Raw genomic sequence first — 23,564 nt, 5'->3', positions numbered from 1 at the left:
GTTCGGATTTTAATATTTGCTCATTTAGACCCAATGAGCAAATGTTTAAAATCCGAACTTTAATATTTACTCATTTAAAAACAATGAGCTAGCAAAAATTTAAAATTGAAATTATAATATTTGTTTATTTAGACACAATGAGCAAAAGTTTAAAGTTCGTATTTTAATATTTGCTCATTTAGATAAAATGAGCAAAAACTTTAAAATCCGAACTTTAATATTTGCTCATTTAGACAGAATGAGCAAAACTATTTTTGCTCATTTTATATAGTTCACACAAATGAGCAAATATTTTTGCTCATTTTTAAAATTTTAAAATTCGTGTTTGTTAATATTCAAAACTTTTGCTCATTGTGTCTAAATGAGCAAATATTTTAAAATCTCCGATTACTTAACATTCAAAAAATTTGCTCATTTTTTTTAAAAAATTAGACAAGTGAGCAAATACCTTTTCTCATTTTTAATAAGTTTACACAAATGAGCAAATATTTTTGCCCATTTTTAAAATTTTAAAGTTCGGATTTGTTAATATTCAAAACTTTGGTTCATTGTGTCTAAATGAGCAAATATTTTAAAATCTCATATTACTTATTATTCAAAAAATTTGTTCATGTTTTATATTTTACATAAATGAGCAAATATTTTTGCTCATTTTTTATCGTTTACACAAATGAACAAATATTTTTGCTCATTTTTTATCGTTTACATAAATGAGCAAATTTTTTTGCTCATTTCTTATACTTTACACAAATGAGCAAATATTTTTGCTCATTTTTTATCGTTTACACAAATGAGCAAATATTTTTGCTCATTTCTTATAGTTTACACAAATGAGCAAATTATTTTGCTCATTTCTTATACTTTACCCAAATGAGCAAATATTTTTGCTTATTTTTTATCGATTACACAAATGAGCAAATATTTTTGCTCATTTCTTATAGTTTACACAAATGAACAAATTTTTTTTGCTCATTTCTTATAGTTTACACAAATGAGCAAATTTTTTTTGCTCATTTATAAAATTTTAAAGTTCGGGTTTGTTAATATTCAAAACTTTTGCTCATCGTGCCTAAATGAGCAAATATTTTAAAATCTCAGATTAATTAACATTCCAAAAATTTTCTCATTTTTTATCGTTTACACAAATGAGCAAATATTTTTGCTCATTTTTTATCGTTTACACAAATGAGCAAATATTTTTGCTCATTTCTTGTACTTTACACAAATGAGCAAATATTTTTGATTGATACTTCTACAGGTTGCTTTATGCATTCACAATATTGTATATCAAGGAAGATTTGCCTTGGAAGATTATCGCATCTTAATCTGCCTGAGGAATTGAAACTAGCTTTTGATTTCGTTGATGGGTAATGTAAGTTAGTATCTTATTAATATTGCATTCCATGGATTAATTAAGTAGTAGTTCAAGAATTAATATAATGTCAAAGGATTTTTATCAGGTATGATAAACCTGTAAAGGGTAGGAAAATTAACTGGATGAAGTCGGGTATTCTGGAATCAGACCGTGTTGTAATTGTTAGCCCCTTTTATGCACAAAAGCTTATGTCGGGTATTGAGAGAGGAGTTGAACTCAACAAAGAATCTTAGAGAACTGGAATCACTGGCATAGTGAACAGCATGGATGTAGGATAGTCCGGTAGGAGAACTAATATCATAAACAAAAGACAAGAGTTGCCTATGTAGGATTCGAACCTACATCATTGTGCAATGGCACAAAGCTCTACCAATTGAGCTAATAGGCATTACTTCATGTTGGTACCAACACAATACGAACTTTTGATGTTTTGTCTAAACATAAATTTTTTCAGAAACGCTTAGAAGTAGCAGCAACCAGAAAATCAAATCAAGATTCCAAGGTTATTATATACATACCTTGACACTTATGCTTGGTTTGTTGAAAAAATTGTCTAATACTACAGTTACACACTTTAACTCCATTTTAAGTACTCCGAACTCCAAAGAGACACGAGGATATCAGCAATACAAACCATCAGATCAATCTCAAATTGGTTGTACTAGAAATGACCACTTTCAAATACTTCTCTGGTAAAGAACACTTCCCGAGATCCAGACCTTGAGTAGCTCAGAGATGCAGCAACAACATGAAGGTTAGTTACATGGCCTTTGGTGATAAATAAAATCTTGAAAACAATACAGGACATGAATAGGGAAGAGAAAAACATCTCTTATTTAGTTCTTTTGTACAAATTCACTGACTTCACCTATCTACACCTCACGCTTTCAACAAAAAGATATTACCTCACACGCAAACTCATCTAGAAACTCGGCTAACAGCAAACTCTGTATTTCTTGTACTATAAAATCTGTATCTTCTTCTAAGTCTAACCATCCAATCTCCTTTATATACAGTTTATCAAATATTCAAATGAGTCCCTCTTGAATTCCTGTTGCTGGTTCACCAGCAACGACCATAATTCTTCCTCGATGCCCTCCTGACATTTTTGCCTTTAACTTAATCTTTTTGTTACAGATTGTTTCCATGTATTTAAGCCAACTGAAGGTTTGAAAATGTCCAGAAGCCCTGAGTTTAAGCAGTCAATTAAGAGTTGTCTATCTGACTTCTCCCATGGCATATGCTTGCCGTACTTCTCTAGCGTGTCAAACACTGAAGGTTCCAAGACATAACCCTGCAAACACCATGTTTTGCTTTCCATCTCAAAGTCCCTCATATGAAGACCTCATTCCACCACCACATCAACTACATATGAAAAATCCCAGCTTTCTTTGATTAAAGTTTGATAAATTTCCATCATTTGTGGATTGTTCTGATACAAACCAACTGAACCTTCATTATGAACACATATTTTCAGCAGCTCAGCATAACATTATCACATACAACAGCACTATAATTGACTCCAGAGATAAACACCAGATGTTCTATACAAGCACTGAAATCTCTCCCCTTCATCCTATAATACGCCAATGCTAAAAAAACAGAAGCCCCAACACAATAATATTTATTTTCTTCTATCCATTGCTAAAAAAAATTAAGGGTGAACTAAATCGATTTGTGATATGACTGATGTCCAGAAACTTGCACATGAGCAAATCAAACCCCCAACAAAAAATATGAGCAAATCAAACGTAAAAAAGGTGTTAATAATTGACATAATTTCGCAGTAAGAATTTACTAATCAATTCAATATATTTCGAAATCAAAATTTACTAATCAAGTCAATTTCGCAATCAATTTGTAATTTCGAAAACAACAGCAAAATAATCAGAAAAATCGAAAAAAAGCTACAGACTAATTGAATGAAGAGAGAAAAATTAAAGCAACAAAAACTAAGAAAAACAAAAAATAAAAAACGTACCCTGGAGAATTGAAAGAAGATTGCAAAGAAGCTAAAGAGATATGCAAGGAGAATCAAGTAAGTTGAAGAAAATGAAGAACAACTATCGAGTAATTGAACGAAAAGAGAGAAATTAAAGTAGCAAAAACTGAAAAATATCAAAAAAATCAAATACGTACCTGAAGAAGACGAGGATCACCAAAAACCTCGAGATTTGCAAGGAGAATTTCCAAATTTGAAGAACACGAAGAAACACAGGAGAGGTTTTAAGAGAGGAGAGAGAAAACTGAAAGATGAGAGAGAAAGAATTCCGAAAAATCACGTTGTGAGGGAAGGTCATTCAACGCGGCGAAATTACTAATTTGCCCTTAATGTTTCATTTAGTCAGACAGATCGCGCGCCGTTGGATTTTTTTTGTTTGGACGGTATAGATCGCTTCTCATTCTTCTCATTTTAGTGATCTTCTCATTGTAGGGGGACCCTATATATATATATATATATATATATATATATATATATATATATATATATATATATATATATATATATATATATATATATATATATATATATATATATATATATATATATATATATATATATATATATATATATATATATATATATATCGCAAAGTATAATAACAAGTAGGTGATGATAAACAACAAAACCTATCAACAACAAGTATTTTTTGAAACGGAGGTAGTACGTTATGTCGAACCGTACTAAATAAACGTGCTTTGGTGAAGGTCGGAATTGAGTTAGCTTGAACTGACAAGACACCGACTTTTGGGTCAAATATCCACAAACAATACGACGTTATATCTGAAGTGTTGTTGATGTCCTTTGATCATTTAAAGAAGTGCATTTTGGAAACATGCCTCTTCGAGTATGTTATCATTAATTCTCTATAAATAGATAACACCTGTTATGTACTTATGTGAAATAAGGTCGAAATATGTCATTCTTGCTTCTCTCCTCTACAATAGTGTCAAGTATTCTTTTTAGAGAATTGTGATTTTCACTAAACACAAACTATTGTCAGATTAGCCTTGTGTTTGAACAACCAAATACAATTGATCTTCTTTGTGTCTCAATAGTTTTACATGTGCAACTCTAGCTAGTTCTAGTGGGTCGGTGAATAACTATTGTTACTCACCTGAAACCTAAAAGAAAATATTTGGTTTATCCCATACACAATTTCTAACAGTTTTAAACTTTTAAAAGGTTTGTTCGGTCCAATTCTAATAGAAATGTTTGGTCAAGAGATGTTGAAACACTATTTGGCTAAGAATTGGCGCAAACTCGCATTTGGACGAGGAAGTCTAAGTTTAGTGGCTCAAATACAATATACAATCAATTTTAGTACAAATATAGAATATCACTACCAATAACGCAAAAGACTTATATTGGTAGTTTTAAACAATTTTTCGTTTTTAGCACGGATATTGAGATATTTTATGTTGATACTAAATATGATTGTATTTGGGCCACTTATGTATGGGCACCAGCCATTTTGAAGTTTAACATTTCTCGCAATTGGACTTGCCTACGAGGCTAGGAGCCAGTCAGCCACACTTCTAAGTTCTAAGTAGTACTCCGTACAGCCGTACTCCACTACTCCTTTTTTTTTTAAAAAAAAAAAGGTAAGGAGAAAAACCTAGGAGCCCCTCCGCACGAGGGTAACACCTAAGTTATCACTGTTTACAATTTCTTCTAAAGACGGGCTAGAACTAGGGTTAATACACATGGGCTCAGTAATGAGATGTCCTACATTAGCAATCCAATCCGCTGCTCTGTTTGCCTCCCTAAATACATGTTGTATATGCACGTTACTACACTGCTGGAGGAGGGTCTTGATATCTTGAATGATATTTTGAAGCTTCCATGGGACTTTCCATACTCCTTTCACAGAGTTGATGATAAGAAGGTTATCACCTTCAATATGGACGTTCTGAATGCCTAGTCTGATTGCCTCTTGGATTCCTTTATGAAGAGCCAAAGCTTCAGCCATAAAGACTTGCGTTTTACCTAGGTTAAAGGCTTTCGCAATGACCGGTTTACCATTACTATCTCTGATGATGATGCCTGCTGCTGCTGAAGAAGATTTGCACGATCCGTCAAAATTGAGCTTGAAGGCGCCCATAGGGGGCCTTAGCTTTAGTTAAACCAGACTACTTCTTAGATTTAGTTAAACCAGACTACTTCCTTGAGTAGTTGGTCCACCACTTCGGGGTCAAACACTCACAGAACTAAAGAAAACATGGGTTCTCACCGGAAAGTTCCACGAACCGTAGATTGGTCAAACCCTCCACCGGAAATTCTCTCCGCTATCAGCAAACGCCTTGAAAGTGGAATCGACATTTTCCGATGTCGTTCCGTCTGCAAGAATTGGCGAGCTTCCATAAACCCTAACCCTAACTCAAGCTGTCTTTCCCCCTTTCTCCCTCGCAAAATCTCAAATCCCACTCTTCCTTTCATCAATCGCCCCAATGAAACCCTAATTCTCTTTGCTCGAACAGTCTTTCTGGTCAAACCTCTTCCTTTTTCAAATGACAACAGCAGCTGGGTTCTAACAGTGGAAGAAGTCATACCCGGTAAGCTTCGGGTTCTGTACCCTCTTTCTACAAATAGAGTTACAGCTTTACCTTCTAATTTCCCGAAATATCTGAATTTAGCGGATTTTAGTGTGTCCGAAATTGATAGAAGTTATGGATTTAAGTATGCTAGTGATTGCGAAAATGTATGTGGTGTTCAGAAAGTGGTTTTATGCTCTGCTTCCACGGCAATGGTGTTATACGGTGAAGGGACTCTAATTGGGGTGAGAATTGAAAATGGGATATGGGGTTTTGTTCGCGATAGTTTGGTTACCTCATTTTCTGATGTGATTAGTTTCAACGGAATGATTTCTGCTGTTGATTATAAGGGGAATTTGTATACTGTTGATCATAAGACAATGAAGGTGATTAAGACGGTTGCTGTTAATTTATCTAATTTCCGTAAACTGAATCAAAAGAGATTGGTGGAGCGTGAGGGAAAACTCTTATTAGTAGCTTGGCCGCCTAATGGTAGTCATTCTTCGGAAATTCGTTTTACTGTCTACAATCAGGATGAGCTGGAGAGTGATTGGGTTCCAACAATTCTTCAAGGTTGGGTTATTTTTGTTGGTCTAGATTGGTGCTTTACTGTCTTTGCTCAAGACCTAAACATATGTGACCCTTTACCTAAAAAAGAAGTGAAATTTTATACAAGGGATATACAATATCAAGAGTGGGATGTGAAGAGCGAGGATTTCCTTGTTTACTCACAAAGTTGCTTTGATGCCTCTGCTATTCCTCCTCTGTACAATCATCAACTGTTTGAAGGGGCAAGTATAAAACTTCCAATTCGTTGTGTATTCATTAGAAGCCAAGACAAAGATAGGACCAATTATCTTTGTGGTACCATTACTGGAGCGCTATGGCCACCCCCTACCTGGTTCTTGCCAGATTCATTCATTTTTATCAGGTAACTAAAACTATCTAGTGTAAATGTCAACTCGTTTTCCTTACCTTGATAGATAGCCTTCTTGTTAAGTAATCTAAGCTAGCACTATTGAAATGTTAGGGATTTAATAGACGTCGATGCCTTGGCAGTTTAATTGTAGATATAAGTTTCTAAAGATAGGGTTGAATTGTGGTGTGAAAATGCTCTGTTCTTTCTGTTGCCTTAGTTTCAGTTCTGATATCAGTTCTGCACGTGTCATAAATCAAATGCGTCCGTTGTGTTTTCTGAGTGCAACATTTCAGGTTCATTTGTCTATGAGGAGTATATGATGAAAAGGACTGGTTGAGATGTTAAAGGAGGTAAACTCTGTGGCCGGTAGAGCCATTATTCTTTTAAGCTGAGCAGTCCATGGGTATAAAAGAGGGACACTTACTCTGCCCCTGGCTGGTTCAAGAAAGAAGTTTTGAGTGTTGATTGGATCATAGCAACTACAATATACAACTTTCTGAATGCCTAAAACTGCTCCTAGGGTTCTTTTGACATCTTTGCTTTTTCGCCTAAAAGTGATAGGGAAAGAACATTTTTCCTTTCCAGCTTTCTCCAATTTGGTGTTTCTGGTTGATTTATTTTTTTATTTTTGATGACTTTAACTGCAGTCTTGTTAAGAGACTTTGTCATCCTAATCATATTCCTTAAGAAATTGTGATGCTCGGCTGCTATTCAAGATAGCAAAGCACCTTAAACTGAAAGCCTAAAATCGTTTTTCTTATTTGTTTGTGGAGGGACGATGAGGAGAGTGAAGAAATGAACTTGTGGGAACAAGGTGTGTCAGCTGACAGCAAAGAAAAATTGCCTCCGTCTTCTATTGCCGCCCCTTCTATTGGAGTTGCAAACATTCCACAAGGTTATCCTTCTTGTGATTTCCATATTAGATCATCTTACTTGTTTGTGATATACAATCTATAACTAATCTTTTTTTCGTGTTCCTCATTTTTACCAAATATTGCAGGGACAAACATGCACACAGTTCTTGGGGATTCTCCTGCATTGAGAATTCAGGTATTGATAGAATTCTCATGCTTCCACTACTTGTCTCATTGTCTGGAATTAATTTAATTTTTTTTTCTTCTGCAGGATTTTAACATTTGTTCTTCAACAGATGTTTTTGAAGGAGTGAAGATCAAGTCCAACCTTGTCCATACTTTGCAAAACATTTGGACAAAGTGGTGACTTGATCGCTAGGTCCTTAGAGTCGCTAGCAACAGCAGTGCTCATCCTCCAGAGTAGCTCAGGACAAACCTTGAATAAAATCCAAGCTGAGTACTTGAGCTCTACATTGTCTGATCTGCAAAACATGCGTTTTAAAGTAGACTGGTTGGTACCATTTGTCGAAAATGCATTGGCCGTTCACAAAAGCAAGCCACTGATTGATTCTCTGAAGGAGTTTGGTGAGGCTAAAGCTCGGGCTCAAGAAATGAAACTAAAGGTTCTTGATGAATTAGCCAAACTGGATGAAATGGAGGAAGACATGAAATTTGTTTTTGAGAAAATTCCTGTTTTGGAATCTGTTGATCTTAACAGAGGTTTAGGAGAGGGAATTTGTTAACCTGTTGTTGGTAACATTTTTTTGTATTCAAGAGTGGCAAGGAGAAAATCTTCTTTCTATGTAGCTGACTTTTGGACTTTTGGTAAGTATTTTTCTTGATGGAATATTTCGTAGAACAAGTTGTGTTAATAAAAAAAAAAAAGGGAATTCTAAGTAAAAAGTATTCTAACTTGTTCTCCATGGACCATGGGTATGCAGGTGGAGTAACTACTATAGAAGAGCAGAGGAGGATACCTGCATTTTGAGGAGGGATGATCTGATCATAGAGGCAGTAATTACTGAATGGTGGGGTGCATAGTGTACCCCTTCCCTTATTTTGTTTTCCTAGTAGAAACAACGGTGCTTGTAAATTGTAATAATATTTAAAAACTCGGTTTTTGATCAGCTGCGACTTTGATGTGTTTGTTAAAGAAACTGAGTAATTCAGTTCATACTATTTACATTTTGCATCAAAAAGTTGTTTGAACTAAAAGAAGTAATTTCGCAGTAGAATTTGTTGGGGTTGATTCCCGTATGATTCTGTTCCATTCATTTGATACTTCTATGGCAAGCTGCAGTTTGGGATTCAAGTTTGAACTCCCAAAAGCACACTATACTGCGGACATGCGGTACTATCAATTAAAACTAACATTTTTGGTTAGCAATTATGGAGGAAAAAGGGAGGGGGGTGAAAGAGAAAAAAAATTAAATGTTCATGGTACAATCTCCATCATTTTGATGCTATGGGGAACTGAGTAACGAAAGATTGTTTTGTAAAATTTACCTCAACTTTAATCAATTGTTATGTACTTGAGTTTCCGAGGAATCCCAATGCAAAATATAAAATTTGATCACTAAATAAATACTCCCTCCGTTCTTAAATAAGTGTCACATTATTAATAAGTGTCCACTTTCCATTTTTCGACATACATTTTCCCCATTTTTTCATAAATTATGATTGATTTTTTTTACATATTTTAGCTTTTAGTTAGTTTGAAGTATTATCTTACGCATTTATGTCCTAAATATTTACTAAGAAAGATTATGATCTATATTGAACGGAACTAATTACACTACAATCCAACTCATCTTTGTTGCTTGATGTGATGAGAACTATGGAACCTAATCCAATCGATGTAACCTTATGATCTTATCCGAATAAAATTACCTATATTTACTACCCGTGCTAATGATTTAGATTATTAGATAGAATCCAATCGGGTTAATTTTGGGTATTAGACGGACTCGAGTCAGGATTAGCAATTAATCGGGTGAATTTTGATTCGGGTTGACTCATATTAGATCGTCAGGTCTATAACAGTGCACATTGAATTAGATACGAAATCCTACCGTCTTGGTTCAATTGTTCTCCCTTCATTTTTTGTACTTGCATTACTGACACACTTTTCAATGCACCATTTAACCTTAAATATCTCTAATTATGTATTTGTAAAAATTATAAAAAAAATTGGGATTATGGCATAGTGACTAATTCAACGGCATTTTATAGGGAGTAGTTGTTATAAGGTTAAATCTGGTGTCTAGTTGTAATTACAAGTTGTAAACGAGTCGGGTACAGGGTTCAAACTTCTTAGATCCAAATCGGGTGTTAGATTTCCTCAGGTTAGTTATGTTCTGATATCTATACCTATTCTATAAAAAGTGAAACCATAGCTTATTAGATGACACGTGCCATCTCCTCCTCTAACCCATCAAATTGGCTTTTACTTTTACTTTTTATTATTTGGCTATAGTTTACAACTTAAACGCATCATCTACTTAGTCTTTCTCATTCAACATCAATTTAACAACAATCCAATATATTCAGTCAGTGTCTTCCACTCCATACCCCCTTTAACACTCAAAATTACAACTTTAAAGGACGGCTAAACTACCACTATATATATAAAACGGGCTCAAAAGCTAGTTTAATTTAATGAACGACCTTAAATTAGATGTATTCGGATATTGGGTCCTATTGAATTTGGGCCGTATCCTTTTTGGAGGAGAGAGAAAAAAGAGTTAAGAAAAGGACAAAACATGAACTTCACCGGTCAAACTTCAAGTCGTCAACCAAATTTCAATTTCAATTTCAATTTCAATAAAGGGAAATTTCCGGCAATCGGTGAAAGGAAGAGAACATGGTATCTCGCCGGAAAGTTCGAGCCGGCTTCGGTCAAACCTCTCACAGGAAATTCTCTCCGACATCGGAAACCTTCTGGAAAGTAGAATCGACGTTTCGCGATGCCGCTCCATCTGCCAGAATTGGCGAGCTTCAAAGTTCAAACCCTAACCCCTATCCCCTTTTCTCCCTCACAGAATCTCAAATTCAACGCTTCCATTCAACGATTGGCCCAATTAACCCTTAATTCTCTTCGCTTGCACAGTTTTACTTGTCCCCATCAAATGACCGCAGCAGTTGGATTCTAACAGTAGAAGAAGTGATACCCGGTAAGCATCGGAATCTATACCTACTTTCAAAGTCATGTTACGAATTTGCGTTCGAATTTCCTAATATCTCTGCATTCATTGGATTTTGATTTGTTTGAAATCGCAAAAAGTTATGGTTTTAAGTATGCAATTGACTGGAAAGAAGTAATTGGTGTTCATGTGGTTTTATGCTCTAATTCCACGGCTATGGTGTTATATGGGGAAGGGACTCTTACTGGGACGAGACTGAAAAAAGGAATTGGTGTTTTCTTCGTGATAGTTTGGTTACAACATTTTCTGATGTGATTAGTTTTAAGGGAATTGGCTTGTTCTGTTGATTTCATAGGAAATTAGCATTCTATTGATCACAAGTAAATGAAGGTTAATAAGACTGTTAGTGTGAATATTCCCTGTCCTCCTCTGTGGAATCGGGAAAGATTGGTTGCGCACAAGGAGAAGCTCTGGTTAGTAGTTTGGCCGTATAATGATAATGATTCTTTGGTGAAGAAGATTCAATTTACGGTTTACTGTCTGGGAGGATTGTATAGTAGATTGTTGATGCAAACAAGTTTGGGAGTTTGGTCACTTTTTGTTGGGTTGGTCTACATTCGTGCTTTATTGTTTGTGCCCGAGAACTAACTATGTTTGAGTATACACCTCAAAGGGAGCGAACAGTGACTCGTTCCTATTTAGGACGGCTTTCCCCTCTTCAGTAAACGAGTTCAATTGGTGTGTGGTGAAATGGGATTACCTGTTTACTGTTAAAGTTGTTTCTATTTCTCTGCTGTGCCTCTGATGTTCAACCTTCAACTGTTTGAAGAAGCAAGTGAATATCTTCCTATTGGTGTCTTTTATTTTAGAAGGGAGGAATGGAGGATAGAGATAGGATAGGATCACTCTGTGGTGCCGCTGCTGGAGTACTATGGTCTATGGCCGCCCCCTACCTGGTTCTTGCCAGATACTTACACTTCAAGAAGGTAACGTTAAATGTAGATTCTCAATGTTAATTTGATTTTCTTGTGATTTGCTTACATCTCAATGAAGACTTTACATTACGTATTTTACTTGCATATTACCTTGATACTAAACCTTCTTGTCTAGTACATTATACTAATCTACACTTCTGCTGCTGAAATAGAAGGTTCTGATTGATGTCCAATGCCCTAGTAATTTTGATAGAAGTTTCCTAATTTAGAGATAGTTTGAAACTGTTGTATGAAAATGTAGGCTATTTTTGATGCATTAATCTTTGACACGATCTTAGGTCTAAATGGTGCTGTAATTAAGTTGCTATACCTCATGTTGTATAGCGACTCAGCTCATTTATATAAGTTATTCTGGAGGAGAAAGACCTCTTATGAGAAATTAATATATGAGGTGATAGTCTATTTTAAGAAGCGAATTCCGGTTAGCTTTCATTCTTTTTGGGGAGTTCTACAAAGTGTATAAGTGGGAGGGACACTTACTCAGGTCTCAGCTTTTTGTTGGTTAAAGGGAGAGGCAAAAATGGGATCACAGCCTTCACTAAAAAAGCATGCAATATCATTGTTTCTTTGTAGCAGGGATGGGATATTGGGGAAAGTGAGGTTTTAATAGCACTGCTATGGCACTCACTCCTTGTAGAGTTGTAGACTATTATTTGGCCTCCTCGCTTCAGCCCTCACCCGAGTCACCCCAAAAAGGTGGGAACTGACATTTATTCTTCTTTACCCTTTTTCCAGCCTTCTCGTGTATTCCTATGTGGTATTTCTTATTGGGAAACTACTCTCCTACTTTAACTGAACATCCATGTTAAGTGGCATTGAGCATTTCTCCAAACAAAAATGTTATTGAGTAAAAGGAAAACTCCTTAGTCCTTACAGTTTTATGAAGGGCAGTGACTCCTAATTTTTTTTTTGGCAAATTTGCCAAAAAGGACCTTTTATAACTCAAATTTTGCGAGAAAGGACCTTATATAATTTTTTTTGTGAAAACACACCTTAAAGTTTTTTTTTTTTGCGAGAAAGGACCTAAGGAAAGTTTCCGGCATTGACTGAGCTTTTCCGGCCATTAACTTGCACGTGAGCAGCACGTGTGGCTTACGTTGGCTAAAGACACTGATTTTCCCGACTCTTGAATTTTCAAACTTGATTTTATTTCGGTTTTTTTTTTCAACTTTAGTTTTAAAGCTTAGAATTTTGGAGGAAAATTGGGTGTGATTAGCAAAATAAAGCCACACGTGCTTCTCACGTGTAAGTCAATAGCCAAAAAAGCTCAGTCAATGCCGGAAATTTACTTTTGGTTGTCTTTCGCAAAAAGAAATTATATTAATGTGTGATTTGACAAAAAAAAAATTATATAAGGTCCTTTCTCGCAAAAATTTTTACATTAAGGTGTTTTTTGACAAAAAAAGTTATATAAGGTCCTTTCTCGCAAAATTTGGATTATAAAAGGTCCTTTTTAACAAATTTGCCTTTTTTTTTTTCTATTTGTTTGTGAAGGGATGATGATGAGAATGAAAGATTTGATTCCTGGTACCTAGATGTTTCAACTGAGAAGGTGGAATTGCCTTCATCTTTGATTGTCACCTCTTCTATTGAACTTGCTAATATTAATGATTAATGAGTATGGTAATCTTTTTTATGATTTCAATATTAGATGTTTTTCTTTGCTTGTATTTCAATCTTTTAACGAATATCTGTTTCCGGTTGTTCAGTTAGTACCAAAGGGATAAATTTTCACACTGCTATTGTGGATTCTCATGCTTTGAGAACTCAGTATTTTTAAGAATTCTGATGATACCACTATTTGTTGGGTTCTGTTTCTAATTGGCCTCATTTTTGCGTTTGAACCTTTGTGCTTCAACATAAAAGTTTGAAGGAATAAATATCAAGTCCACCCTTGTACTCACTTGCAAATATCTGGGATAAACATAGGAATATTCTCGAAGGGAGTACAATACGCAGTGGTGACTTGATAGCTTGGGCCTTAGAGTCACTAGCAACAACATTCCTTATCCTCCAGAGTAGCTCAGGAAAATCCTTGAATGAAAACCAAGTTGCCTGACCTTCAAAACATGCATTTCAATATGCACTGGTTGGCACCGTTTGTTGAAAAAGCTTGGCTGTTCACAAAACCAAACCACTTTTTGATTCTCTGAAGAAGTTTGGTGAGGCCAAAGCCCGTGCTGAAAAAATGAAACTGAAGACATGAAATCTGTTCTTGAAATAATCCCTAGTTTGGAATCTGTTGATCTTAACCAAAGTTTAGGAGAGGGAATTTGTTTTCTTAATAAAACTGGATGAAGTGGAGGAAGACATGAAGTCTGTTTTTGACATAATCCCTACTTTGGAATCTGTTGATCTTAACAAAAGTTTAGGACAGGGGATTTGTTAACTTATTGATGACATTTTCTGCATTCTGGAGCTGGACTTATGAGCATTTTCTCGTCTATGTTTAACACCTGTAAGTACGTTTTTCATTGATATTTTCATGTATGCCATAAGTACGTTTTTTATGAATTAATGGTGTAGAAATGATGCACTTAGAATCCATGTGTGGAGAACCTTGAGAGGAAAGTATTCTAACTTGTACTCCATTGGTATGCAGGGAATTACGAGTACTAGAAATTTAGAAAAGAGCTGCGGAGGATACCTGTATCTTGTGGGGAGGGATCGAAGTTGAGGAGGCAGATTGCCTAGCAAGGGCTGCTCAAGCTTGGATAAGTCTGGTGAGTGGGGACTGGATTGGAATGTAACCTTTCCTTAATACAAAGGTGCGTGTAATGCTTGAAAACTCGGTTTTTGGTCACCTTAGATGGTGATTTTGCTTGTAAACAAAATTGCTAATTTGCTGTGAATCTAAATCCTTCTATAAAAAAAAGTTTATTTTTTAGAATTTGTTGGGATTATTTTCAAAATGTTTCCGTCCATTAATCCCCTACTTTTCTAGCTGCATTTGGGATAAAAGTTTGAACTGTTAACCTGTCACACACTTTTGAGATTTTATTTTGTAAGAATACATGTTTTAGAAAGCTTCATTAGCCTCTCCATCCCCCTATTTACTATTTGGAAACCTATCTAGCAGATTGTAACATGCGTCATGCTGGAAAAAAAAGATTATTGAAAACAGTTTGTCTTAGCAATTATTGAGGGAATGGAAATAGATAATTGTTGGGCATGGCGGGTGAAGGTATGGAAAGATCATGCTTATAATTTCCCTTCTTCCAAATCTTCTCAATTGTGGAAGGATTTGATTTATTTAAACGGCAATTAATATATAAATCTCTTCAATTACCATTCCTTCACTTTCCCCATCCCATATCCAAATAATGGGAAATAGGTTCCATATCCTTTGTCAGCCCTCTCTTTTTCCAAAATGCAGTAAAATTGGCAAAATTATTTGTGTTTTATTTTTATTTTTTACATCCTCAGTTCTAGTGCTTACTTTATGTTGAAGGTAATAGATTTTAGTCTGTATTTTTAGGAATGAATCTATTTGCAAATTTTAAGATCCATTGTAGTAATGTTACTTAACCCTAAGAATTTGTAAAAGATTGCACTACCACTAGACATTGTCTTCTAAGTGGTATGCTTGAGGGTTGTAGTACTATAAACATATGTATCAAACTTAACAAAATTTATTACGATTACCATCATGCAATATGGTATATCAGAAGAGTTGGTTATGTTTAGCAAGAGTAATTCATTTGAACCAACAAAGTAGTTATGGTCTTTTGGGTCATGTTCCGGGTAGTTACATTAAATAACATTTTACCAGGAGAGTCCAGTACAATTACACCGGTGACCCAAAGAGGAATCCAATTAACCCAAATCTCATATTAAATTCTAGTAATCCACCTATACGGCCCATTTAGCAAGGCGGCGAGTAACTTCATTACATTCTCTAAAACACGATCATATAAATTGGACACGTTTGTATAATTAACCTAACCCTCCTCATTCTTTTTATCTCTGTGTGTAGCACAACGCTCAGACACTCACCTAACCAGAAGAAATGCGTATCCGCCATCGTGCAGTGATCAACCACAACTGGCCGGAACTTCCTGAAGATCTTTTCCGATCAGTCTGTAAACGTATCGATAGCAGAAAAGTCATCCGCCGGTTTTGCTCCGTCTGTAAGAAATGGCGCTACCTCTTCAAACATATGTGTTCAAAAGCTTGCCTTAACAAGCTCTTAAAACTCGTACCCTTGGAAATCCCTTCAACCGGATTCCACCTCTTCTCGGGATGTTTCCTGGTATCAAGCATAGTCACTCTCCTCCGCCCACTTGTCCCCACCACAACCACCACTGTAACCAGTGCAGTGCCACCATGGATAGTGAGGGTAGAAGAGGCAAAGCAGAGCAACATTCATCTCAAAAACCCCTTAACAGGTGATTCTGTCATTTCTGAACAGTCTGAAAAACTCCCCCTAAATTTAGATTTGACTCAATTTCATGTGTCTGAGCTATATAAGGGGTTTAATCTAGTCGATTGTGGTGAAAAGATGGATCCGGAGTCATCTTCGACGTTGTTAAACTTGGTGAAGAAAGTTTTGGCAATTCCTGTTGGTGGGGTGGGGGAGGAATGTTTTATATTAATGGCTGTTTTGTATAACTGGGGTACTCTAGCTGTTTTCAGCATAAAAGGCTGTAATTTGACATGGTATCCACGGCAATATATTTGTGAAGGTAGCATATTTCAAGATGTCGTGATATTTAGAGGAAAGTTACGTGCCATTGATGAGCATGGGAAACTTTACCAGGTAGATCCTGATCGGGTAATAGTTGATAATTCCGTACTTTATCACATATCGAAAAAACAGCCCAAGAGGTTAGTGGTTTCAGAGTCAGGGTATTTGTATCTGGTTGTGAGAAATGCGAGAGAACAAGAAGGAATTTCAGTGTACATGTTGAAGTTTTCGGAGAAGTATTGCGAAAACTCTCCGGATGAGCAAGGGGTGTGGGAGGAGGTTAATACTCTGGACGGTAAGGTCATGTTCTTGAGTCCTGATCAAGGGTTCTTTGCCTCTGCTGAAGATTTTCCAGGGCGCGATTTGGCCAATTGTGTTGTGTTTTCCACCCTCTCATTTGGAGTAATAGATGAAGTACCTGGTCAGGAAATTGGTGTTTTCCGCTTGGGAGCTGCTAATCAGGCTCTCGTTTATCTGACTACGAACTCATTTGCATATCTGTGGTCGCCTCCAAGTTGGCTTTTCAAGCCTCCTCATACATCACCTTTTCGAAGGTAAAACATGCTGATAACTTCTTACTTTTATTAATTGGGTGATGATAAAGGTCGCAAATTGCGACAAAAAATATGTGTTTCCATCACATGTGACACCTTTTCAATGATGCCACATAAGCGTGACTCATCAAATTTGTTTACTAACTCAATATGTTTATTATGAAAATATTTTATAATTAAATAAGGTAATAAATCAATATGTTTATTATGGAAATATTTTATAATTAAATAAGGTAATAAATAAATAAAAAAGAAACTCATTTTTATTATAGCTATAGTAAATATATACTTCCTTTTGCAAATAAAATTAAAAATTGAAAAAAAAAATTGTAATCTAAAAATACGTTTTTATGTAAGTAAGAAGATATACTATGTATTACGTAGTATTTTACATTACAAAATTCCTGCTTATTTAGTCAATGAATGGTCCTGATTAAAAAGAATAGTATTTTTTTTGGGGGGTAAACTAAAGAACATATGAGTGACGAATAGTACCAAGAGTTTTGTTATTTTTTTCAAAAATAAATAAATTAGCATATGCAAATTTGGATATTAAAGATTTCCTACCTTCCTTTTAATTCTAATAATATTGTACTTAGGTAAAAAATCTTTATTTTCCAATTTTAATACAGATTACCAATATGTTTATGTTGTAAGATGTATCTAGGAGACTAGGACCCCTAATCCATAATGAAATGATGGAAGGATCTTTCACCGAATCCGTGCATACTTTTTTATTTTTTGACTTGTATTATTTATAAAAGCTAAAATTGTACTTCCTCCGTCTTTTAATACTCGCAACGTTTGTTAGTTTCACGCATGCCAATGCATAACTTTGATCATTTATATTTTAAATTCTCTTTATGCAAAAATTATAAAAAGTTGATATTTTGAAAATACACATTGAGACGAATCTAACAAGATCACACATGACTATGTTTTATCTTATATAAAAAGCACTAAGAATAGTTAAAGTAGATTATATGAATAGTGGCAAAAGTCCAAACGTTGCGAGTATTAAAAGACGGAGGAAGTATAAAATATTGTGACATATTGATTGAATGCATCTGTATAAAATAAGAGGTTGGTACTTCCAAACTTAGGCCTCATGTACTTTTTTGGCCAAGATCCGCCACGAGGTGAATTATTTCTCTAGGATTGACAGACCATACATCATGCACTGTGCACCGACTCTTATGAAACCACACGAACCGCATTGAGCATAAGATGAATAGACTGCTGATCAACGAGAGCTGAGCTCTGTTCTTAGTAGCTACTCATTGAAATTATACTTCGTACTATATTATGCATTGTATTGTTGACTGTGAACCAAAGTGAAGTTCTCATGTTTAAGAGTAAAACATATTGCACGCCTGATAGATTGTATTAGTCCACACCTGATGGATTCACATTTATTCATATCATTAAAAAATTGTTGTTGATGATTGGTGAGAAAATTCTTATTGAGATCATGTTTTTTCAACGATGAAACCAGGGACGACGAGAAGGTGTCTTTTTTCTTTCCAGAACTTGAATTCCTTACTTCAGCCGATGAGAATAAATATTTAGGACTTGAAGATCTAAAATCAGGAATGGAGAGGAACCTTGCAAGACTTGATCATATAATATCTGCTACTGAAACAGCTAAATCTGAGGAGAAAGTTCATGGAGCATCTTCTAACCCTGCATTGACTTCTCTAACTCAGGTACCGAACTTGAAAATTTTCTTTCGCGTTCAATTTTTTTTCCTGCTTTGGTGATTAAGGGATAAATTAGAATTAAATCTATATGAGGGGTGTTTGGTTCGCAAAGAGGAAAGGGAATGACATAAGAAATGGAAAGAAGGAGAATGGAAAGCAAAACCCTTACTTGCCCTAAGTTGTTTGTTTAGTGAAAAATCAAAAGGAAACGTTCTACAAGAACCACCCTTCTTTTCTTCAATATACCACAACGACCACCCCTTTTCTTCAATCTACAACAACCATCACCCCTTTTTCTTCAATCTACAACAACCACCACCACCTTCCCTGCCACCTCTACCTCCCCTCTGCCGCTTCTACTACCCAGCGACGACCTTCAACGCGGCGTCGCTGCTCTCCTCGGCTCTCCTCGCGCCGCTGCTCTCCACGGCCCTTCCTTGCAGCGCGGCTTCATTCGATCTACTTATTTTGTTTCTTAGATCTAGTTATTTTATGGATTTTCTTGATGATTGAGGTTATTTTTTGGTAGTTATGTGATTTCAATTGGTTAGAATTGTTTTTGGGGTGAGTTGGATGGTTTCCAGTGAGTTTAGAGCATTTTTTGGGGGGTGGTTGGGGTGAATTTTGGGGGTAAAGTGGTTTTGGTGGTGATTGGATGATTTCGGTGTAGGGATGTAGGGTGGCTTCGGTGATGGCATGGTGGTCTTGGAGTGGTTGAGTAGGTTTGTTGGGGTGGTGGGTCAAGTGGTGTTTTGGTGGAGGTGTTTGTCAAAGATGGTAAAAGTGGTAGTTAAGTTGGTTGGATGATAAGGAGTTTGGGGGTTAGCATGATTCCTTGGGGTAGGGTGAGGAATCATAGTAGAGGGTAAGGGGGGAATCATAAGGGTAAAGAGAATGATTGAATTGGTCTATCAAACAACAACAAAGGGAATCGAGGTAGTTGATTCCCTTTCCCTTTGATGAAACCCCCAAACCAAACGCCCCCTAATTGTTGTCATTCATTTCTTTGTGCTAACTGCTAAGGCCGAGGAATAGATAAGCCAAGTTCATGTACGGATCTTGGCCATCCTGTCTAGAGCATCTACTTCCTTGACTTGAATTCTTTTATAAGAATGAGTTACCTATATATATTATATACATGCATGTACTTCTCTTTCTACATAAGAGGACCTCATTATATGTGTTTGGTGCAGATCTCTGATATTAGTACTCCAATGACAATGTTCAAAGGACTCAATGTCCGGTCAGATTTAGCGCCCATTTTAAGGGAAATATGGGTGAAGCATGGCAACATACTTGATGGCTGCACTATGCGCAATGGTGACATCGTTGCTAGGGCATTAGAGTCATTAGCAGCTATAGTACTCTCTCTTGAGAATAGCACAGGATCATCTTTCACTAAAGAAGAAGTTAATTACTTGCGTTCAACCCTAGCCGACTTACAACACATGAAGCTTAATGTGGAATGGCTGGTTCCATCAGTAGAAAAGGCTACAGACAGTTATAAAGCGAGGGAATTGGTCTCTACTCTTGAAGTCATTGGCAAGGTCAAAGTCCGTGCTTCAGAAACGAAGGAGGTGCTTCTAGCTGAACTAGCCAAGGTAGAAAAACTGGCACAAGAAGCTGAGAATGTTGAGCTTCATTTGTCATCTTGGCTTGCTTGCTTACCTAATCAGTTGGAATATTAAAATTTGTTTAGTTTAAAGAGTTTTTTTTTTTCTTTTTTTATAGCAGAACTCCTTGGATTTTCTCCAATTGTGATTTTACATTTGTTGATATGATTGATTGGATTATGTTTTGTTGTATCAAGGTACTCCATGTGATTGAATGTTTTCAACAACTTTACTGATAGAGATAGAAATCTACTAGGATTTAATCTTTTAGGATATTTAATGTATATTAGACTTCTAGTCATATTAGTGTTCTTAATCTTATTAGGAATCATATTGTAGTCTTATATATTTGATAAATTTAATGCACTTCAATTCACGGAGTTTTCACAAATCTAACATGATCCTAGTAGATTTCTATCTCTATCATTTACATCCTCAATTGTGAATTTGGAACCAACTTGACATGGTTTTTCTATCTTCTGATTTGCTTAACTTATTACGATATGTTGGAATGGAAAATTTTGATCTTCTGATTTTCTTAATCTATTACGGAGTACAATATATTTTGGTATTACCGCAACAATTATAACGACATAGTTAGCTCAAGTATACAAGAATAACCCGAAATAAAGACAACATGGTCAAGGGCATATCCGATTTTCTTTTCTGCCCCGATCACTTTCTTAAGAAGTTCCACTACAATGAATTTTTTTTTGGGTAACAAAGGATACAATACTTAATTAATAGTTGGGATACGCCTTGACGGGCTAATATCCGTTAATAATACATCAGAAGAGTTCATGAGAGCATTATCCAGCCTCGTAGTGCTAGATTCATTAACAACCAAGTTCCTTGAGTCTTCTAACAATACTTTAATACAATCCGGGTGAGGGGAATGAAAATTACAGACTTGGTTACACAAAACACTCTTCTAGGTTAGGGAATAGAGATTCACTACAATGAATTTAGCATCTCTACATAACCAAAGATCATATTCACACCCTTAAAAACATATTCCATCAATTAACAACTTAAACGAAAGAGAATATGATAAGTAAAATGGCAACTAGGTTAGGGAATAGGGAATAGGGAATAGGGATAAGTGTATGGTTTAATACGGAAGAGAATGGAAACACCAAGTTCTTTGCATAATCTACCTCAAGTCTTTTATTCAACTTAATTAAATTAGTAGTCCCACTAGGGTGGACGTACAGGAGCCGAATCGAGCCGAACTCTAATAGGCTCGGCTTGATTTGGTTATTTTTTTCTCGAGCTAAAACTTACCTCGAGCTTAAAAATCCTTATCGAGCCAGGCTTGATAAGAATTCTTCGAGTTCAAGCCGAGTTTCGAGATTGTTCGGGGCTTAACTAGATAAATTGATACACCATATTATACCTACAAGTACAATAATATTACTAATAATTTTCTTAATCTAACATTATAATAGTATCTTTCTTGGACAAGTTATGTAAAATATTATCCTTATTTATCATTTAATATCAACGGTTTTTTCATGAAATGCCCCTGAGGTTTGCAAAAACGCACCAAATACCCTCGCGTCTTTTGAATCACATAATATACCCCTATTTTTGCCTAAGTTTGCACCAAATACCCCTAAGCCGACCTTCCGTTAGTCCTCCGTTAAGTCATGTTTATAATTCATCAAATGCACCTATTTATAAACGTATTACACAATATACACCTACTTGTAAACTTATTTGCACGAAATACCCAAACTGCTTTTAAACGGCAGAATTTGATTCAAATGGCTAGTCCAGTAAGTTTTATACTATCAAAAGAAAGAAAGTTGCGTAACAACCATGTTTTCTTCATCCAAACTTGCTGCTTGTATAGTTTGTAGATTCTTAATCAAGGAACAATACCCAGAATCCTAACAAAAAACATACAAGTATAACATATTGGGCCTTCGTTAGATTTTGATCAAATGATCTCACATCTCAGCTGAAGTTCGAAACAAAAGGCACCTGACAACCAAACAGCCAGAAGCTAAACACTAATTGTAGAATTACATGTTAACATCATACTCTCAGAGAAGTATACAACCAAAATACAAGTATTTCACCTCTCAGAACTGATTGTATAAATTTCTTGTACAAAAGTGCAGCTGGTGAATGATTGACACTAGAATATATACATTTTTTTATTTCTGATGCAAAAAGAATATTTTCCCAAGTAAAAAACAATCTGGGAAAAGAATTTGAACAGAAAATATGTAACCAACTGCTGTAACGCAAACAAAAGAGAACAGAACATACTCCTTTCTCAATGGAATGAGTATATAGCAGCAGAAAAGACTAACCCCGGTTACAAAGAAAAAAGAGCTTCCAAATAATCATCAATGTAGGCTAAACAAGGCCAGTGATCTGTTCTAATTCGGACCAATGTTGAAATATCAGAAACTTCCATCCGAAAGAGAAGATGATACCTGGGTGGTAGGAATATCAACACAAGAAAGCAACCCATGTTTGTCTTACCAATGTTGATCTTACCATCTTCATTTTCAAAGTATGTCAAATATAGTGGACCACCATCAAAATTCGCAACCGAGTTATTCTCATTAGCAGAACCTGAAAACATATCTATCCATGCCACATCCTGGATTAAGCCACCGTCCTTCACAACCTCCACCAGAGGTCTACCAATCACACCAACAACAAAGGGGGCTAAATATCTTTCAACAACACGAATTGCTAAGGTTGAAGGAACTTCGAGAAGCTTAACTGATTGTGTTCCATGGATTGCTGCAAACCCCTTACCTCCTTTTAGTGAAAATGTTTCCCGACCTGCACTGGAAGAGGCACCACATACCTCCCACAAAGCATCAAAAAGGGCGGAGTAATATCCTGGAACTGTGTCTTCTAGAATCTCAGCTGGGGCAGCAGCCTTGAGAAACATGTCCTCGATGCCAACTGAGACCCCCTGAAGCTTCCCATTAACAACCTGACCATTTTCTGCATTCGCGTTAATGGAAACATCCACAAGACCTGGCACAGGTTCTCGGGGTTCCAATTCAATGGTAACAAGTGAACTAGAAACTGACTTTTCATTGGACTGAATTCCAGCTGGGACAATGTCCAATGACTCTTTCTTGTGGGGGATCTCAAAAGCCGATTCGCCAAGAAGAAATGGGATATGATATGATGGTATAGAACCATATGGAGCTGAG

The 23,564-nt window shown here is 35.9% G+C and overlaps 2 protein-coding genes across 10 annotated transcripts; both read left to right on the top strand.

Moving 5' to 3' along the window:
• The first annotated feature begins 5,517 nt into the window (after positions 1-5,517).
• On the top strand, positions 5,518-8,944 carry LOC110782441 (F-box protein SKIP23-like). Of its 2 annotated transcripts, none has more exons than XM_021986606.2 (5): positions 5,518-6,842; positions 7,604-7,725; positions 7,831-7,880; positions 7,981-8,509; positions 8,626-8,944. In XM_021986606.2, exons 1-4 carry the CDS (start codon positions 5,599-5,601, stop codon positions 7,996-7,998), a joined length of 1,434 nt encoding a protein of 477 aa, XP_021842298.1. In that variant the 5' UTR covers positions 5,518-5,598; the 3' UTR covers positions 7,999-8,509; positions 8,626-8,944. The 2 variants fall into 2 exon arrangements, with proteins under 2 accessions (XP_021842298.1, XP_021842290.1); XM_021986598.2 differs by having other exon boundaries at positions 5,520-6,842; positions 7,956-8,509.
• Positions 8,945-10,412: 1,468 nt separating this feature from the next.
• On the top strand, positions 10,413-20,568 carry LOC110782459 (F-box protein SKIP23-like). Of its 8 annotated transcripts, XM_056830419.1 has the most exons (8): positions 10,414-10,686; positions 10,794-10,857; positions 11,697-11,813; positions 13,317-14,280; positions 14,425-14,590; positions 15,799-17,063; positions 18,559-18,769; positions 19,957-20,568. In XM_056830419.1, exons 6-8 carry the CDS (start codon positions 15,832-15,834, stop codon positions 20,449-20,451), a joined length of 1,938 nt encoding a protein of 645 aa, XP_056686397.1. In that variant the 5' UTR covers positions 10,414-10,686; positions 10,794-10,857; positions 11,697-11,813; positions 13,317-14,280; positions 14,425-14,590; positions 15,799-15,831; the 3' UTR covers positions 20,452-20,568. The 8 variants fall into 8 exon arrangements, with proteins under 8 accessions (XP_021842337.1, XP_056686400.1, XP_056686397.1 ...); XM_056830420.1 differs by having other exon boundaries at positions 10,414-10,857; positions 13,752-14,280; XM_021986645.2 differs by having other exon boundaries at positions 10,413-11,813; positions 14,425-14,545.
• Positions 20,569-23,564: the final 2,996 nt, after the last annotated feature.

The sequence above is a fragment of the Spinacia oleracea genome, chromosome 5 (genome assembly GCF_020520425.1).
Source record: "Spinacia oleracea cultivar Varoflay chromosome 5, BTI_SOV_V1, whole genome shotgun sequence".
NCBI classification, from domain to species: Eukaryota; Viridiplantae; Streptophyta; class Magnoliopsida; order Caryophyllales; family Amaranthaceae; genus Spinacia; species Spinacia oleracea.
This window is presented reverse-complemented; position numbering and strand designations above follow the sequence as displayed.

Coding starts and splice junctions, on each gene's coding strand:
- LOC110782459 (XM_056830422.1), top strand. CDS start 15,832: ATGCGTATCCGCCATCGTGCAGTGATCAACCACAACTGGCCGGAACTT. Junction 17,064..18,558: donor CATACATCACCTTTTCGAAG/GTAAAACATGCT, acceptor CGATGAAACCAG/GGACGACGAGAAGGTGTCTT. Junction 18,770..19,956: donor CATTGACTTCTCTAACTCAG/GTACCGAACTTG, acceptor TGTTTGGTGCAG/ATCTCTGATATTAGTACTCC.
- LOC110782441 (XM_021986598.2), top strand. CDS start 5,599: ATGGGTTCTCACCGGAAAGTTCCACGAACCGTAGATTGGTCAAACCCT. Junction 6,843..7,603: donor GATTCATTCATTTTTATCAG/GTAACTAAAACT, acceptor TTGTTTGTGGAG/GGACGATGAGGAGAGTGAAG. Junction 7,881..7,955: donor CTCCTGCATTGAGAATTCAG/GTATTGATAGAA, acceptor TTTCTTCTGCAG/GATTTTAACATTTGTTCTTC.